General features: G+C 39.9%; 1 protein-coding gene across 1 annotated transcript in view; it reads right to left on the bottom strand.

Moving 5' to 3' along the window:
- Window positions 1–3,331: 3,331 nt before the first annotated feature.
- Window positions 3,332–20,402, bottom strand: part of LOC118671732 (microsomal triglyceride transfer protein) — a 57,019-nt gene continuing 39,948 nt past the window's right edge. Inside the window, exons 14-19 of the mRNA XM_036340459.1 lie at window positions 16,682–16,779; window positions 16,455–16,576; window positions 14,463–14,690; window positions 9,112–9,236; window positions 6,068–6,238; window positions 3,332–4,594 (exon numbers count right to left, since the gene is read on the bottom strand). Coding sequence (XP_036196352.1) covers window positions 4,417–4,594; window positions 6,068–6,238; window positions 9,112–9,236; window positions 14,463–14,690; window positions 16,455–16,576; window positions 16,682–16,779 — 922 coding nt within the window. The 3' untranslated portion in view covers window positions 3,332–4,416. The remainder of the gene's footprint in view (window positions 4,595–6,067; window positions 6,239–9,111; window positions 9,237–14,462; window positions 14,691–16,454; window positions 16,577–16,681; window positions 16,780–20,402) is intronic.

Here is a 20,402-nt window from a genome sequence, read left to right as displayed (position 1 = left end):
TCACTACACTACGTCCAGAAGACCTCATCTTCATGAACCATGCATAGCCACTGTTCTAGTTGTGTACTGCTGAGGAACAATCCACCTCAAAACTTGAGTCTTAAAAGCCACAAACAAGTTTTTAGCTCACTAATATGCAATTTGGACATATCTGGGCATGGAAGGTTCAGTTCTGCTTCACACATGAACTCAACAGGGACCTCAGAAGCTACTTCCACGATGGCTCATTCACATGACTGGAGAGCCAATGCTAGCCATCAGCCAGGCCAGCTAGGGGCCTCAGTTCCTCTTCAGCTGGACCTCTCTCCATGAGCTGCTTGGGCTTCCTCCAAACATGGCGAGTGAGTTTCAACAATGAGTATCCCAAGAGATAGGAATTGGATGCTGCCAGTTTCTTAAGGCCTAGCTCAGAAAGTAACATGGCATCACTATCACCTATTTGATACGCAATCACAGAACCGAGATTCAATGGGCAGGAACACAGATTCTCTCTTTCAATGGGAAGAGTGTCAAATAATTTGGAGATATGTTGTAAAACTATCATCCTCTTTAAGGGGTGTTTTTAAATAGTTACTTTTAAAAGAGGAATTTTAAAGTCAATTCTTCAATTACTGTAAGTTTAGTCAAAGATTCTAGAAAAAATCTAAAGAATGAGAGTAGCGTATATAGGTTTGATGGTATGCTTTTATGTGTGATGGGCGTATGTTGGAGTTTCATAGGGTAGAAATCACTGTTATATTCCCAGTGTGGAGGATATTAATGTTCTTTAGGAGTAATAATTTAAAAAGCCTACTATATGTCAGGTGCCCTGATTCATGAAGAGGTTAGAATTTCAGGAAGCCTTTAATATGGTGAGAATGCTGATATGCTGATGAAGCTAGCTAGTCTAAGTCTTGTCAAAGGCACCGTGATTGAAAGAGGAAGCTGGCTAATGGTCACAAAGAAGAGATCCATGCCAATCACCCAGCACGGAGTGGGCAGGGAGCAAAGAGGGCTAAGGGTGAAGAGAACTCAGAAGGCCAGAGCAAAAGCAAGAGAGTGAAAATGAAGAAGCTGTTTAGTTTAGGGGCAAGAGGGCTACTGAAGGTGACAAGGGAGGAGTGTAGATAGAAGTAGCATGGCCAAAGCCCTTTGATAAGAGGTTTATCCCAACGGGAGTGTTGTGAAAAGAGTCATCAAAGACATAGCAAAAAACTGATATTTCTTTCTGCCCCTTGAAATTACAACCTGATCAATAGATAATCCCGAGTGAAGTGTTCTCGGAAAGCTTCTACACCTTCAGTACTACTTGGATAGACTAAGAACAAGTGTGTATTACATGCATATGTATTTACACACTGGATATAGTATTGCAGAATAACATTATATTCTATAGATTATTGTAATGTGAGAATCATAACAAGATAATATTACCCTTGGCCTGTAGTTAGCATTTCAGAAATATTAACTACTATGATATATCTCTCTATTATAGCATTTCTACCTCTGAAAATTTCAAATTCACTACTATATAGGTTGCGTAAAGATCCTCAAATTTATTTGCATGTTCTTTGAAGGAAATTTAGAAAATGTTAAAATATTCTAAAAACTGAAAAATAGGACAATTTCCTAATTATTCAGAGGGACCTACTACCTTAAAAATAAATGCTTATAATTGTGTTTTGTAGACTACTTATTTACTTCATAAAATTATAAAACTACCTCTTTCCAATATTCTTAGAGGAATGATTTTATCAGCTGTATCTTATTTCTTCATATTGCTATATCATAATATGTTTAATCAATCTCATATTTAAAAATATTTAGTTTTTAGAATTTTGGCCTATGAAAATAATGCTGCAACCAATGTCTTTGAGCACAAATCTTTCCAGGCATCTCTGAATATTTCCTTGTGATAGACTTCTAAGTAGAATTACTGAATAAAAGGATATAAACATTCTTAAAATTTTTGACACATGAGATTTTGAGATATCTCCCTACCTCCCATATCCCAACTCTGCTACCCCCCCCCCCAAAACATGCAAACACACTATTTAGAAACTTCATATTTTAGCACTTCACCTGTTGAAAATTACCCTGAAGATGGAGGAATAGAAGACTCATATTGGTTTGCTGGAATACATATTTTACTGCAGAAAGTATGAACTACGCACAAAGAATGTGTGTGTGTGTGTATGTTTACAAACATCACACCAATGATCTCTTTATGATTTTAAGTGTCTTCCTTTTTCTCGAGAGCAGCGGTTCTCAACTTGTGGGTCACGACCCCTTTGGCAGTCGAACGACCCTTTCACAGGGGTCGCCTAAGACCATCCTGCATATCAGATATTTACATTATGATTCATAACAGTAGCAACATTACAGCTATGAAGTAGCAACGAAAATAATTTTATGGTTGGGTCACAACAGGAGGAACTGTATTTAAAGGGCCAGAAGGTTGAGAACCACTGCTCTAGAACATGACTCTCAAAGTGTGGTCCCCATACTAACTGCTTGGGCTTCACTGGGAAACTTCACCTCTTTATCATTGCAAATCCTCAGCCTGACTCAGGCCAGTTGAAGCCAAAATGGAAAAGAGCTTCAGTGATCTGTTTTAAGAAGCGCTCCAGGCGGTTCTCACGGACACGGTTTTGAGAACCACTGCTCTGGACCCCAGGGCACTGGCAGCCATAAGTGTCTGGAGGAAACAAGAAGGCTGCTGCTCCTGAGTGAGAACTCCGGTCTTGACCCATCATGTTAGCACACCAGTCCACAATGAGAGAGTCCCTTTTTGATCCTCATTTCTTCAATGATTTTTTTTTAATGGAGACTACCAATGCTTGTTTCAGAGTGTCTGCAAACATTTTTAAAAGATCGTGCTTAAGAAATATTGCTTTCCTTCCTTTTCTGACAAAGTTAATCTAGCCTTTATTTTTTTTCCTCTGAAGGGAGTGTAAGAGCACTGGTCCCTGAAGAGAGAATAAACTGCTTTGCTATGGATGCTTCCTCCAAGGTCAATGTCACCACCAAGGACATATCACATCCCCTAAAGGTTTTGATTTCTTTCTTTCCTCTTAGTAACATAACAGTTAAGGGTGCCGGTCCAGGGTTTTATGAAAACTGGGCTTAAAGCTTGTTTTCAACTTCACAGGTCCTTACACGGTTCTGGCTGCTATTATTTTCAGTGGCCCATTTTCCCAAAGGGCTCTGACCTCCTTTTGGAATCTCTGGCCTGTTCTATAGGGTTGCAAAGGCTACTTGTGTATATGTCTGGGCTCAGAAATTGGCAAGAGCAGAGAGATATGGTGTTTAAAGTAACAGAAGACAAAAAAAACTCAATAGGATTTCCACATATTTATTTCATCACACATCATTTTAAATGTACAGCCAATAATAGGCTAGATCAATTTCTGTGTGTGTTAGTGTGTGCGCGCGCACGTGTTTGTGTGTACTTAATGAACAAATGAACATCTGTTATCTGTTTTGGGTTTATTACTATAAACACACTTTTCATTAATAAATATTTAAAAATGTTTAACATGCCTCTTCTAATTTGAACAAATAAAAATCTTTCCTTGATTTCATATTTTAGAAGTCCAAATCCATCAGTACTAAATTCTCTCAGCCAACTCTGGATTGTGTAGATTGTAGTCACACAGACTAGAACTTTCACGACCAAACAGCTGAACAAAAGATAAAATGGTGACTACGTCAAGATGTCCCTTAGAAAGGACAGTGCACCACATTACGGTTTCCAAGAGACACAGCACACAAAAAAATCAAATGGAGTTTCTGAAATTAATATCTCTAAATCTTATGTGCCAAGTCCAGTGTTTTTGTAGGGCGGAATGCAGAGGATGACTATGTGGTCAGCAGAAAGATAAGATGGTATGTTAATGTTGTATGCCTTCTCCCTCAATGCTCAATAAAACTAACAACAGAAGAGATAAATATCAATTCATGAAGCTGGCTGAAAAAAGTATTTAAAAAGTCTTGTTCCCTCACACCCCGCATGGAAAAAGGACGGTTTGGTTTTGTTTTGTTTCCTGCAGGAATATGTTTGGTAGAAACAATACATGTTTAAGGTTCTATCAAGGGCTACATACACAATGAAAATTATTAAAACAAAATTGGGTTCTTCTGAGTGTGTGTATGGTATTTTTAAAATAAACAATAGTTTCTTTATAGGGAAGAACAATTCTCACTATATCAAATAGAATTTGCTAAAAGCATCACATTATTTTGGATCAAAATTGATACTGTTAGTATTCTGAATAGGTCCAAATTTGGTCATTTGAGGTTTTTCACAACGTTTTACAAAAATCTTAAATACAGGTAAATATGTAAACACTGTGCTCTCAGAGAGCAAGCACTTAGGCATGTCACATGGTTTCCCTCCTGGGGAGATGAATTCAAGTGAAACATCACCAATCAGTTTCAAAACCAGCCCCCACCGTTGGAAGCACTCTCCGGCTGAGGGGGAAACACCACCTTGCACATATTAGCATTCTCTTGGTGGAGAGGGAATTCAGATCCTGCCACCAGCCTTTCTTTTCTTTTCCGTGAGACGTATCCTTTGCCTGTGGACAGCCTTTCATACTTGGTCTCAAATTGCCTGCATAACAACAACAATAGCAAAATCACACACATAGTAAAGTCACCTCATGCCTGTCAGAGCCAAGCTCTTATATACACTTGAAGCTTCTGTGTCAAAGCGATTTGAGAAAGGATCGGAGTGCCAAGGGAGACCGGCTTCCATTCCCATGAATGGGGTGATGTTTTTCTCCCCCTTTCTTTTTATACAAACAGATACACTTCAAATGCTTGGAATATAGGAGGCTGCCAGACATTTTTCTGGAACGGAGGACTACATTCCTCTCAGCTCTTTGGAGATGCTGTTAAGCTTTGCAAGCCTTGCTATGTCCCAGTTCCCTCATTCCAGGAGCCCCACTTTGGGCTCAGTCCCTTTGTGAGAAAGGAGCAAGTTTAACTGGATTTAAGATGAGAAAGCTGCCGGGGAAACATTCCCAAAGCTGTAGCCAAAGGGAAATGTGGAACCAAACCAGTTAGCCTGGTGCCTGGATCGGTGGTTACTGCATGTTGACCATTGGAAGGGTGGTTTTTAAAACTGCATTAATGGAGGTTTATTCTATACATACGTTAGTATAAACTAGCAACAGTTTAATATTCTGACTATAATCCACTATATTTTATTCTGTAAAAATATAACCAACTCATAATTATACTTATATCATTGATGCATATTTATATGGATCATGAAATGTCAAGAATATAAAGAAGGTGCTCAACTCTGGCTTACTTGTCAAAGAAGATGAGGAAGATATGGCTTGCTGTTTTAAGCAGACAAGTTGCTTTCATGGTTAACAATCTGTCAAGGAAACCTCTGCAACTCACAGCATCACCTAAACCAAAGGCATTTTACTTCCACATGATAATATTGTTATGAATATGGTCACATGATTCGAAGGACACAGTGTAAAAGCTATAGAGTGGGAGAGTTGTTGGGAAATTTACATGAACAATTATATATTCAGTTTTTGAGACACTAAGAATTCTACTGAAAAATTTATAAACTCTCAAACTCTCAAGCTTTAGCCAAAACTTAAACAAGGTCGAGTTGCTGTTGTATGGATTACCTAAAAACTGTGAATTCAGTTGGGCTCTTTAACCATGGTAAATGATTTCATGTTTTGTTTTGAGCTCTCTGTCCAGTGGACAACTGTGAAGATACAGCTGATAGTAAATATGCATCCAGTATTTTTGCTGAAACTACATGGCAATTCTTATGGTAAATCTGATCCCTCTGTTTCCTTGATAAATTGTTTCTAGATAGAATATGATACCTTCTGAATTGAAAGAACTGATCATTACAGTTCCTTGATATCCTAGAGACTGACTCAATTTTTAGCCTTATCAAGAATTCTGTTACTAATTTAAAGATAATTTGTTTCATGAATTTCTTTTTACCATTTTCTTTTAATTTCTGAAAGTGAACGTTGAAAACTGGGTGTGAGTTCCTGGTGAACTGGGGCTGGTCCTGGAACATTCCCCGAGCACTGCTTCTTACCTGTATGGAGCCTCAGCCCTGTCCATCTGCAGGCAGACTAAGAACGGGTACTGAGAAAACTGCACAGTGGAGATAAACTCCATGCTGGTCTCTGTTTCGGCACTGATTTCCAGGCCAGCTTTCACAAAAGAGGAGTCCACAGTGATGTCACCAGCTATTACCACAGCCAACCTAAAGATTTGAGGCAGAAAAAACTATTAACATGACATTGAACTGAGCTGGAATAACTGCTATAATTTCCCAGGATCTGAACTCATGCTGCTGATGACTGTGAGGAAAGGGGCTAATATGTGACCTAAATGTGTTCAGAATTCTCTTGGTAACCAGGGCCTGATTAGGCCCAGGGATTGCAGAACGAAGATTTGCTCTTCCCCTGAACCCTCCCCTAGCCTTCAATTCTAGATGTGGGAATAAAATGTCTATCATGTACTACTGTTTGGTATGGGCATACCAAGGGCCAAGATGAAAATATTCCTGAAACCTGCTCTTCTCAGAAAGTCATATCTGAGTTATCTAAATTCAGCAAGAAGACAGCTAATGTTTATAATAATTTTCTTGCTCCCTTGGTTTCTCTGTTGGCGTCTAGGTAGCTATTTCAATTCCATTTTATTACTTTCTCCAAAGGGTCTCTAGAGAGCTAAGTCTATTTGAAAAAAATATTGTGTCACAAAAAACCATTCCTATAGTGGAGCACAGTGGGTGGCACAGGAATGACAGATATGGTGGGTTCTTCAAAAATTGCTCAGAGGACTAGACAGACAGATTGAATTGTCTAGGGAGAGTGGCTTGGGTGAAAATGAAGAAGATAAACAACTCAGTAGAAGGCTTACCTCTAGGAATACTCTAATTTAATTGTAGACTTTCAGTAATATTGTGGGAAGTTACTCCCACAATTAAATCAGAGTTGTATGTCCAAGCTTTTTTGATAGAGGTACTCATTTTTGCTGTGCAACTTAAAGCTTACCACCTACTGTTGTCAGCGTAAAAGTAGGTCACAGGTGTCCCGTTAAATCCCTGAATACCTCACTGTATCTTAACACTCAACAAAGGCTTAAGAGGTATTTTTAAATGAACAAATTAAAAATTGGGGATAGGTTGGCTATAATGTGGATACTGATAGATTCTTAGGGATACAGTGTCCTTAAAAATCCAGAGTTTTTTGTTGTTGCTATTGTTGATTTCTTTCTACACAAAAAAATTTTAAAATTCAGTATAATTTGGAGACACTTCTATCTAGAAATACTTCAGAAAGAGAAAACAGATGACTGATTCAATGGGAAGCCCTAAATTATATTGCTGATCACTGCGATGATCACTCCATTTCTCATTCATTGGTTCGTTTTAGTAACACTGTGGGCCACAAATGTGCCAGCTTTTAATTGTTCTCAATTCCTTCATCTATAGTTCAAAATAAACCAAAATATTTAATTTTATCACCTTATCCCACTCATCCCACACCATAGTTTAAATATCCAAAAAGATAAAAATCAATTGCATTTCAATTTCCTTTTCTTTGATGTTATAATAAACAGAAGAATAATTCTTTTGATTATTACAATGGTTCAGAAACACTGTTTTGTGTTCAAAATGAAACATTTCACTTAATCTGAGAGGTAGATTAGGAAAAGTAAAGGAGCTGAGAACATTTTGTTTAGAAAAATGAATGCTAACAAAAAAACTTAAGGACTGAATATTTAGTAGTTAGATTCTGCATAAAAGTGACCATTTTAAAATTTTTATCCACTGAAGACAGTGAAAGAGTAAAACCTTGAGATTCCCAAATAGAGGGATAATCTAAAAAAAAAGTTTGCTTCAGAGTAAAGTTTCCTAACAGCACTGCCAGCTATTGAAGTGGACACCACGAGAAGATGAGCCTCTCATCCACTGGGCATGCTGTCTATGGACGTCTTTAAAAGTCAAAAGTCAAGATTCTTGGCTGAGTTGTATCAGGTGCTGACCTGCTCGTAAGAAGCTATGGAAAGAATGACTTCTCATGGTTATTTCCTACTCTATGATTTAATGATTACAAATAGAAAGTATAGATTCTGATAAACAAATGGGACTACATCAAACTAAAAAGTTTTTGCACAGCAAAGGAAACCATCAACAAACTGAAAAGGCAACCCATTGAATGAAAAAACACATCAATGATATACATCTGATAAGGGGTTAATATCCAAAATCTATAAAGAACTTCTACAACTCAACACCAGAAAAACAAACAACCCCATTAAAAAATGGGCAAAGGGCCTGAATAGACATTCCTCCAAAGAAGACATACAGATGGCCAACAGGCATATGAAAAGATGCTCAAGATCACTAATCATCAGAGAGATGCAAATTAAAACCACAATGAGATATCCCTCACACCTGCCAGAATGGCTACCATCAATAAATCAACAAGCAACAAGTGCTGGCGAGAATGTGGAGAAAAGGAAACCTTAGTGCCAAGATTTGGAAGCGGCCCAGATGTCCATCAGTAGATGAAAAGCTGTGGTACATTCACAAAAATGGAATATACTTGGCCATAGAAAAGAAGATCTTACAGCATGGATGGTCCTGGAGAGCATTATGCTAAGTGAAATAAGTCAGTCAGAGAAAGGCCAGTACCATACACCTTCAGTCATATGTGGAGACTAACGAACAAAATAGAAACAGACTCAGAGCTAGAGAACAGACTGACAGCTGTCAGAGGGGCTGCGGGGCTGGGTGAAAACGGTGAAGGGATTAAGTAAAACAACAACTCATAGACACATATTATGGTGTGGTTATTACTAGAGGGAAAGGGGTGAGGGGGAAGGTAGAAGAGGGTATAGGGGCACAAATGGTGATGGAAGGAGACTTGAATTGAGGTGGTGAACACACAATACAATATACAGATGATGTATTGTAGAACTGTACTCCTGAAACCAACCAATGTCACCCCAATAAATTCAATAATAAATAAATACATAGGCAGAAAAAAAAGTATAGATTGTTGAAAAGTCAGAAAGTAAAACAATTCCAAAACCTAATTTCTGAAGTTATTTGCATAGAATACTTACAGATTTTTCACTCGAGTTTTTGACTCACGATACCACAGACTAAACTCCATTGCACCTGAAATATCAATGGCAAGAGCACCCTGGACGTCTATATTGGCCTTCAGTCCAGATTGCAACTGAAGCTCCTAGAAGCAAAAATATGTAATAATAGTAGTAGTAATCAGTATTTAGCCAACCCCTTTGAAAAGGAACACTTAACCTCCTGCTGCAGATAATACCATTTGAACTGTGTTAATGTTGGAGTCTTTCTCTAGGCTTGGAAACACATTTTAGTTCTGAGTTGGGAGGGGAAATGGTTTTCAAAGTGTGGTTCCCTGACAAATAACATCAGCATCCTGGAAACTTGCTAGAAACACAAATCCTATACCTACTGAATGAGAAACTCTGAGGGTGGGGTCCAGCAACCTATGTTGTAACAAGTCCTCATGTGATTCTGATGCATTCAAATTTGAGAACCACCAGATTAGAGAAAATGAAGGCATCTCCATCAGGAATCCAGCTATGGCTTTGGAGTGGGGATGAGGGACTGGCTAGCTGACCCCTAGTGGTCCTTTACCACTTTTCTAGTTATATGCTGTGTCCAGTATAGACAACTGCATCCTGCTGGCAAATGAAAATGATGATGAAAACGGCCAGTACAACGTAGATGTTCCAGGAATTGCCTCGTCAGCTGGGAAAGGAAGGCGAGGCAATTGAACTAAGCCTTACTACCCTGCTCGTTGACATTTGGAATGACATCAAATAATATGTTGTGTCCAACATGAACTCAACAGCATATTCCAGAGAGACAATAGTCGCTGACCAACGTAGTCCCTTCTAAGCAATTTTATAGTTTTCTGAAATTCATTGTTTTGTACTGTTTGTGCCAGCATTTAGCCTTTAAGTCTTGCAGTTTCAAAGTATATTAGCTCTGGGGATGTTGGCTGAAAACTTCTTTAGTTGGATTGGAATCAGATTGCCTGGGGACAGTGTTGGAAATGATAATGGTCTGGGAGGAAAGGCTCAGTATCCTTAATTTTGATATTCCTTCAAAGATCTTAGGTTTATGGTAACTGGCAGCATGACCAACTTTATGTCATTGCCCTACTCAGATCAAACCGTGTTTTCACCAACTATAAATGACACAATGTTGCTTTCTAGAAAGGATTCTGTTGATCTCCTGGAATTATCCTCACTTTCCAAAAAATGTGGCAGGAATGTCAGTCAAAGGACTTGGCTGACAACCAGGTATACTAAAAAAGTCTCATTGTGGCATGAAGCTACCTTTAGCTGAAAGACACTTGGACAAAAGAATGAGATTCTCAACATAGAGCTAAAGACACTAATATAAAAGAACACAAATTAGCCCTGGCTGGCTTGGCTCAGTGGATAGAGCGTCAGCCTATCCACTGAAGGGTCCCTGGTTCGGTTCCGGCCAAGGGCACATGCCTGGGTTGTGGGCTCGGTCCCCAGTAGGGGGCGTGCAGGAGGCAGCCAATCAATGATTCTCTCTCATCATTGATGTTTCTATCTCTCTCTCCTTCTCCCTTCCTCTCTGAAACCAATAAAGAAATATATTCTTTTAAAAAGAACACAAATTACCCTGATAAAACCACAATAATCCCATCCAAAGTTGAACCTATGCCTATGAACTGCAGAATCATAATATCAGAGTTCTGCGTTTGCACTGTAAGTGTGATTGTTCCTAAATGAGCCCTACTGTGTGCCCTGCCTCAGAAGTATTTCTTTCTTTGTTCTCAGTTTGAAAAATTACGGTCTGTGATGTGGACTCTGGCTTTCCTACTGGCCATACATTAGGTGGATGTCAAAACAAACCCACATTCTCAAAAGCAAAACAAAACCAAACAATGAGGTCAAGGGGAGGGGGTGGGAAGGAGGCATATGTAATACTCTTTGTAATACTTTAAGCAATGAAACAAAATTAAAAAAAAAAGACAGCAATAAAAGATTGAGAAAACAAAACAAAACAAAAAGCAAAAACAAAAACAAAACCCAAGTGTTGTGACACTCTTTACTCCTGAGAGGGAGTAAGCCACACAGTGCAGTGGCTGTCCCTTCCGGGGTAAAATGAGTGGAACGAACAGTCTTTAAGCCCCAACTGTGTCCTGAGAGCTCTGCATTTGACATCTCATGCAACTCCCACACTAATCTTCCATGGTGGCATTACATCTAAAGGTTGAAAAGAAAAATCAGGCGTGGAGGCTACCTGTGGAGCCAGAATGAGCACCCAGACTGCCTCTGGTTGGGGAGACTGTTCTACTCCCACCCATGGCTATAACAAAATCATAACTGTTTTTTGTCTCGTGGTGTTCAGGGAAGCGTGTTCTGAGAAACACTGCAAAAGTGTTAGAGCAGAGGCTTATGCCCGTGTTTGGCCCAGAGCGCATATTTATTTAAATTTTTGCCTATGAACTAGAGGAACAAGATGCTGAAGCTTTGCGTTTGTAGCTAACGTGACCCCTTGGATCTTTTACTTTTGGTCCCAAAGGTGTTTCTTACAGCTCAAACACTGATATTTTCACAACTCATTCCACTGCTTCCGTTCAGGAAAATACGTTCTTTGCTGCCTAAAGAGGGTACCCCCTATTATGACTAAAGAGGGTCCCCCTATTATGCTGACTTATCAGACATCCTTCTCTGAAGAGTAATCCAATGATCTGAAAACAGAGAGTGAGCACAGAGTAATGCCATCTGCCCTGGTGGCTATGACAGGCCACCCACTGCCAACATTTCCTTCAGTGTCAGCACTTGACCTAATGTGGCATGTGCCTCTGAAGCTGGGACGACATTACTGGGTGCCTTGCAGAGCAGGGAGCCGCAAACAGCTTATCTGTATAATAACCCCAGATCTTCCAAACACTCCCACCTGAAATATACAGACATTGGGTTATGTTTAATAGCCTGGGGATGATCTTTCTCTTCGAATATGCCTTAGGTGCCCTCGCTTAATGAATAAAAAAACCTAATAAGATCATCTAGACCAGGAGTCAGTGAACTATGGGCTGTAAGCAAATCTGGCCCACTGGCTGTTTTTATAAACAAATGATTTTGAAACACTGCCACACGTATTTGTTACTATGTCACTATTGGCTAGCTTCACTCTACAATGGCAGAGCTGAGTGGCTGCAACAGAGACCACGAGTCCATGTGTCCACAAAGCCAAAAATATTTACTTTCTGCCCTTTCTATAAAAGTTTGACAACTTTGATCTAGATTACTACTTATGTTTACAACCAGTTTTATATCTGGATTCATACTATTAGGCACTGTTGATGAGTAGCTGAGCACATACAGATGGTGCTGAACTATTATTATTCCTGTGTCTTAAAATATAAATTACAACCTCAGCACTCTTATGCCTTCTTAAGAGGATGAATCTTCCCAGAGGTAATACTGCAAAGGAAATATACAGTGTATAGTTCTGACATAATATGAGAACTGTTTTTACATGAGGATTAAGGGATATGAGAGGCACTGCTGGTTGTCTTTCTTTTCACTCATATGAACAGAAACACAGTCTTGTATTTCTACAAGACTGTGCTATTCAACCATTTAAAAACTATATTTATCAGCTTCTCTTGCAGCTAGAAACATCCACATGACATAATTTTGGTCAATAACCAAAAGTTTTCCTTTTATGGATACTTAGTGTTTGTAGGAATGGATAGGGCTTCCAGGAAAGTTTCTGAAAAAGAGTCAGACTCTACTGCCCCTTCCTCCTTCTTGGACTGAGGTAATAGTGCTGGAAAGGCAGCAGCCATCTGATGATCATGAGGTGACAAGCAGGAGGTTAAAAGCCACAAGTAAAAATGGCTGAGGTGAGGGAAAAAGAGCCTGGATCTTGTAATGACTTAGGATTTCTACAGCAACACATTACTTACTGGATGACTACTTCCAAATATTTGTTACATGATAAAAATCAAACTATTTGGTTACACTACCCTAATTTTTTTGTTATATACAGCTATTTTGAAGTGTTGTGAGGAATAATAAAGATTGGACATTAATATTTAGTTTTAACCTATGATGTTTTGAAGGGGTTTTAGTAAAATCTGATATTTAAGGTCTTTCCCACGTCTTAAAATCTATGATTTCATAACCAGAACCCAACAAATCAGAATCCTCAAATTATCTGGCAAACAACAAAGCTGGTGAAAACTTTGGACTATCTGTTTCAAATGCCTTACTTCATTAGTAGGAAATCTTGGTTTAAAGTTATTAAGTACCTGCCCAAGGACATACAGAAAGTAATGAGTAGGGGCAAAATTCAAACCTACCCATGAATTTACTAAACCACATAAGCAAACTTTCCAACAAGTCTTATAGTCTGTAGATTTTAATCCAATCTCCTCATATATCACTAATATCCTAAGTATGAATTAGAGTACAAAGTGATCACTTTAGGGATTTCCTCTAGGATCCTTATTTAACGAATATTCCATTTATTATATTGGTATGCTTAGTAAGGCAGGAAATAAGTCAAGCCATTAAAAAATTTTTTTAAGCATGAAACATTTGAACTCAAAGGTTATTCAGATTAACCCTCTTCTGTTTCCCAGAAAATCCACCGAGGCAGACCACTCCCATCCACAGTATCTTGGTCACCTAAATCTTACTGCACAGAAGATAGTATCATCATAACTTATCACGGCAATGTGAAACTTGGGGGTGAGAAAAATAGAAAATCATTCTGAAGAATACAGTTCAAGTGAATGGAAGTTCTCCTTTCTCTACTAATAAATGGTTAAATCTTATATGATTCTGTGAACATGAGAGTTTGGGGCAAAAAGTCTACATGTGGTTGGTGTCAGTGATTGGTTGTTCCTCTACTAATTTGTTAGGGTCAAAATGATGCACTACATGGCTCTTCATAATCATTGTCATGACAAATGTCATCAGTAACTTGTGAAGCCATGTGGTTTAGCTCCTGCTTTAGAATAACTATCTAAGCCCTCATGCCCAGGAAAGCCAAGTGAACAGAGATAATGCCATGTCTGCTCTGTTTTATCTTAGACTATTTCCTCCATCATTTCTTGTTTATGTTAGAATTCATATTTTATTTTTTTCAGTTGTACTGAAATATAATTGACATTATACTATACTCATATTATATTGAGGATTTTTTCTTTTGCCTTAACAGTGAGATGTCTTAACCAGCTAATAAAGGCAAAAGAAAACCTTGCTTATCTATAGCCAGGAGAAAGGGCAACAATCCCAAGAGACTGAATGCTTAGAATGTGAGTTCCAAGATGCATGGACCTTTGTCTTGTATCCTCAAAGCACAGAACACATTTAAAATATACCTGGTACATTTTAGGAATTCAATAAAATTTGCAGAATGAATTAATTACCTGGGAATGATCTATCAACAGAGCAAGTGCTTTCACCACACTGACAGGGTCGCTAGATGCTGATAGCATTTTGGACATCAAATCACTGTATCCGTTGAAAAAAGTGACAGGTCTGAGTTGCACATCAAAGAGAATGACTGACAGGCCAGCATAGGAGTCAAGGTTCTCCTCCCCCTCATCGGGAGTGGCAGCAATTAAGGTCTCCAGTCCTTGGGCTTCAATGACCACCTAGGGAGAAATGGACATCACATTACATAACATGACATAACATAAGCTCCATGCCTGTTCTGTAAGCGATGGTGAGCTATAGCTAGAACTTTCCCAGGGGTTAATAATTAAAAAATCTGCAGCAGCTAGGGAAAAACAAAACAAAAACAACTTTTATGCCTAAATATAACTTTATTTTTCTTTGTTGTTGTTGTTGTTAATCCTCACCTGAAGATATTTTTCCATTGATTTTTAGAGAGGGGAAGGGAGCGGGAGAGACAGAAATATCGATGTGAGAGACACACATCGATTGGTTGCCCTCTGCATGCCTGACCAGGGCCGGGGATCAAGCCTGCAACCAAAGTATGTGCCCTTGACCGGAACTGAATCCAGGACCCTTCAGTCCACAGGCCATCACTCTATCCACTGAGCTAAACTGGCTAGGGCTAGTTAGTTTTCTTCATTTAATCCTCACAACTTTGGGATACATGTTATTTTATCCATTTTGTAGATGAGACAAAAAAAAAAATGCTCAAATGCTGAGGCAGGATTCAAAGCCCTCTGCCTAACTACATAGGCCATAAGCTTTCTATTTGATGGTGTCATCCCAGAAACCCGTAGTCTCCCCAGAACTGTCATACAGATTGGGTCAGCTATTGTGTAGAGCCCCTAAAAGGAGGTGGAGAGGTGTTGGGACAGTCAACCTAAGGCTGCTTCTATGGGAGGGTGTGGAGCTCTCTAAACCATGACTCACACCTTTTGGGTCCAACCTTTTCTCTCTACCCCAAAGGAAGCACGATGAATCTCATACCCTGATCTCTATTAGACACAGGAATCCTACATATGCTCTGTCCTCCCTACCCAGTCCCTTGCTACTGGGTACTGGCATTCCAGGGTGCATATCAGAAAACAGATGGTGATTCCTCAGGACAGGAGAGCGTACTGTTCTGTCTAGAGTTCTATCAAAGGGTAGAGTGAGTTTATATAGCACTGGATCATTTTTAAGCCTCAATGAGTTTATTTAGAAGGTTACAATTTGATATGAATGAAAACTAAAAAGAAAGCATATTTCAAAATCAGAAAGCCTTGACCAAATTTTAGATAAAACAAAAGGACAGAAATCAGCCAGCTGTCAAACGCCTACACTTTATTCTTTTCTCTCCTAGCAGTATTGGAAAAACATAGGTTAACTCTTTAGAGAGCCATATTCTGTTATGAAAGTTTTAAAAAATATATTTTTGTTGATTTCAGAGAGGAAGGGAGAGGAAAAGATAAACATCAATAATGAGATTGGCTGCCTCCTGCACACCCCACACTGGGGATCAAGTCCACAACTTGGGCATGTGTCCTGACTGGGAATCGAACCATGACTTCCTGGTTCATAGGTTAATGCTCAACCACTGAGCAACCCCAGCCAGGCTCTTATGAAAAGTTTTTATTTTGAGGAATGAACCTCTTCATGGAAATACCCAGAGAAAGAAAATATATTCTAGAATGAAATATCTGGAGCTCCAAGAAATAGATCTGTGAATAGAAATATTTTTTAAAACACATGTGAGAAATACTGGCACGAAATCTATATGTATTTATACTTCAAGTTCATATTTGAAACTTTCTCTGGGACTATAAACCATACAGCCTCTTAGAGATGATGAAATCATGGGTGACATATGGCAGCAGCCACCATTACATGTTCTATAATGTTACCATCAGTATATATCTTATTTTACCTCACACTAATTTTTTACATACTTTATCCAGCAAAATTAATGGAAAATGAGTTACCTGGGTACCATGGAGATGAGACTTCCCAATATACTGAAAGATGTTCACGTTACTTCTCCTTAGGATGCCAGAACCGGAGTAAAGAATGTCAAGACCGTAAGTGGATGCCGAATGGGGACTACCTAATGGCCAAAAAAGAAAAGAAAGCCAACCCTGTAATTTAATAATAGTTCCAGCAAACCCACGCTGGGAGGGGCATGGAGGGAGGACCCCTTTAGGTTACATACGTCCTATGTAGCCAGTATAGGCAGAAGAAGATCCACTCTGGGCGAAACGGTCATAATTATGAGCAACCATCTCCTTCAGAACTCGACGGATCATTTTGCTGCAACACATAAAAGGGAAAGCTGCACATTCATTGTAATGACTGATTCCCAAGTCAGATTTGGAAAAAACCCAAGTCCTCCGTGGAAAGCACAGGGGCCGAAATTTCCGCACACTTCTCCAGGACTGGGCAGTGCCAGCTGGAGTGCCAGCACCAGGGTCAGGGCTTTCCCCTTCATTCCTCAGCAAGATGACGACATAGCTGTGAGCCAGTGGGAGCTGGCTGATGGACACGCCTCACCAGTGGACAAACATATTTTTTGAGTCACTTTGGTTCCATTGATAAACAGCATACACTTGAAAAGAAAGCTGTCCTGAACTGGAGAGGTTGCCAATTTTTCCTTAAACATTTTCCTACACCTTCTAATGTTATCACTGGCTAATTACAAGTACATAATAGTAAACTTTCAGGAATTTCTTTTGTGTTCATGTACTTATCAATTAAAAAAAAAAATCTCAGCGGGAGAAACCAAGATGGTGGCATAAGTAAACACCTGAAATTTCTGCCTCGCACAACCACTTCAAAAATACAACTAAAAAGACAAAACGGACACCATCCAGAACCACAGGAAGGCTGGCTGAGTGGAAATTCTACAACTAGAAGGAAAGAGAAAAGCACACTGAGACTCAGAGCTAGGTGCAGAAGTAAAGTGCAGAGGTATGGAGGCGCATGCGGAAAGGGCTGGCAACTGAGGACACGATTGTCTTTTTCAATTGGGAGGGAGACATAAGCTCCCGACAGCTCTGAACTCCAGTTCCGGGCGAGTCTCTGGGGACCCAAACTCATATGGGAAGAAACTGGACTGTCTGGCAGTGGGCGGAACTCGGAACTCGAGGGCGGCTTTCTCTCAGAGGTGCTTGCAGCGATTACCATGGGACACTGAGACCCGGGGCCTCTTAGGGCAGGCCTGAGGATCAACCATAGCTGTTTGCTCTGCCCTGTTGATTCCCTGAGACCCCACCCCACCCAAGCTGCTCGCAGAGGCTTTGCATATGAATGCAATCTAAAATTAACTAACAAACTGCAGCTGGGTCAGAGAGACCCAGAACATCCAAAAGAAGGCCCAAGGCCCCACAGCAGCTTGCATTGCTTCACAGCTGGGCCTTATCTGGGCACCTCCAAACCCCAAACAAGGAAGAGGAATCTGCAGATCTCTCTGTAGCTCCTGCTCGGTAGCCTCACGCAGAGGCTAAATTAGCACCTCCTAAGAGATCCAAGAACCAGTGTATCCAGTGGTCAGAGGGGGACCATCCAGATTACAACTCCTCAGATCCATAAGGGACACACTCAGGGGGCAGACTCACTGAGCACCAAAGCCCCACTGAAGCAAGTCTTGCCCCATAAGGGTGTCTTCAGCACAGAAGTTCTCCCACCATAGACATAGCTGATTCTAACAGACAATTGGCCCGGAGGTCAATTCCTCCCAGTGATACCAACAACAATCAAGGGTTAACTACAACAAGACTGTGCACACAGCCCACAAAGGGGTACACCAAGAGTGTCCACCTCAGGTAATTGGGAGGATGAGCCACTGGGCCCTATAGGACACCTAGCACAAAAAGCCACTCTATCAACACAGGGAAGCAGCCAAAATGCAGAGAGAAAGAAACAGGACACAAATGACAGAAATGGAGGAAAGCAAACTACTAGATATAGAGTTCAAAACCATGGTTATAAGGTTTTTCAAGAATTTTCTAGAAACCGCCGATAAATTTAGTGAGACTCTTGAGGATATGAAAAAGGACCAACTAGAAATTAAGCATACGCTGACTGAAATAAAGAATAATATAGAGAGATCCAACAGCAGACAAGAGGATCCCAAGAATCAAGTCAAAGATTTGAAATATGAAGAAGCAAAAAATACCCAACTGGAAAAGCAAAAAGAAAAAAGAATCCGAAAATACGAAGATAGTGTAAGGAGCCTCTGGGACAACTTCAAGCGTACCAACATCCGAATTATAGGGGTGCCAGAAGAAGAGAGAGAGAAAACAAGATGTTGAAGGCCTATTTGGAGAAATAATGACAGAAAACTTTCCCTACCTGGTGAAAGAAATAGACTTACAAGTCCAGGAAGCACAGAGAACCCCAAACAAAAGGAATCCAAAGAGGACCACACCAAGACACATCATAATTAAAATGCCAAGAGCAAAAGACAAAGAGAGAATCTTAAAATCAGCAAGAAAAAAACAGTTAGTTACCTACAAGGGAGTACCCATACAATTCTCCAGCTGATTTCTCAACAGAAACTACGCAGGCCAGAAGGGAGTGGCAAGAGATATTCAAAGTGATGAATAGCAAGAACCTACAACCAAGATTACTTTATCCAGCAAAGTTATCATTCAGAATTGAAGGTCAGATAAAGAGCTTCACAGATAATAAAAAGCTAAAGGAGTTCATCAACACCAAACCATATTCTATGAAATGCTGAAAGGTATTCTTTAAGAGGAGGAGGAAGAAGAAAAAGGTAAAGATAAAAATTATGAACAACAAATACATATCTATCAACAAGTGAACCTAAAAATCAAGTGAATAAAAAATCTGATGAACAGAATAAACTGGTGAATATAATAGAATCAGGGGCATAGAAAGGGAGTGGACTGACTATTCTTGGAGGGAAAGGGGTGTGGGGAGTGCAGGAAGAGACTGGACAAAAATCATACACCTATGGATGAGGACAGTGGGAGGGGTAAAGGCAGTGGGTGGGGTGGAAACTGGGTGGAGGGGAGCTTTGGGGGGAAAAAGAGGAACAACTGTAATAATCTGAACAGTAAAGATTTATTTAAAAAAAAATCTCTGCTACATCCATATATAAACCATTGTCTCCTCTAACGTAAGTCTCGAACCTTACCCCATATCTCTAACTTGTCTACTTATCTAATTAGTGTGGAGATCTTTCCATTCCTGACTACTTAACACTAATCATATCAGTAATTATAAAATTATAACAATGCAGGAAGAAATCTGGACCTAGATCTGAGGTAGAACATTATTGAGAGGAGAGAATGGTTACCTTATCATCTTTTGCCCCCAATATCACTAGGTTATAAGATTTCAGCCTGGAGAAGAAAAGGTGAGGACGATCATACAGCTGTCCTCAAATATTCAAAGGGCCTGCGTATGGATAAATTATTAGGCCTGTTCCTTTTGGCTCCAGGGGTAAAACTAGGGCCAATACTAAGATTTCAGTTATACAAAAAAGTAATGGTGAGTCTCTGAACAATGACACCAGTTCCCTCCATGGAGGTGACCCTCCTGCCGCTGGAGAGGTGCAGGCAATGTCTGGACACGCCCTGCCAGGAGCCTAGGCCCCCACACTGGAAACACCAAGCAAGATAGCCTTTAATGTCCCTTCCAACTCCAACGGTCTTGGTTCTGAGAATCTGACCTGCAGTGTTTGTGATGGCCTCCTCGCCTGTCCCCACTGCTTCCTCTTTATTGCCCCTGAATCACTATGTTCAGAATCACTATGGGCAGCAAATCCACCAGGATCTCCTCCACGAGTCTCACAAGAGGAAACCCAGCAATAGAAGATGTCAGGTCCTTGACTAGTAATCCATGGCTGCAAATGGGTTCCGCTTCTTTCCTCCATCCTCACGCTCCTTTTTCCTTATGTTTCCTGCTCT

The sequence above is a fragment of the Myotis myotis genome, unplaced genomic scaffold (genome assembly GCF_014108235.1).
Source record: "Myotis myotis isolate mMyoMyo1 unplaced genomic scaffold, mMyoMyo1.p scaffold_m19_p_1, whole genome shotgun sequence".
Taxonomy (NCBI): Eukaryota; Metazoa; Chordata; class Mammalia; order Chiroptera; family Vespertilionidae; genus Myotis; species Myotis myotis.
Note: the sequence above shows the minus strand (reverse complement) of the source record. Positions and strands in the feature narration are given on the sequence as shown.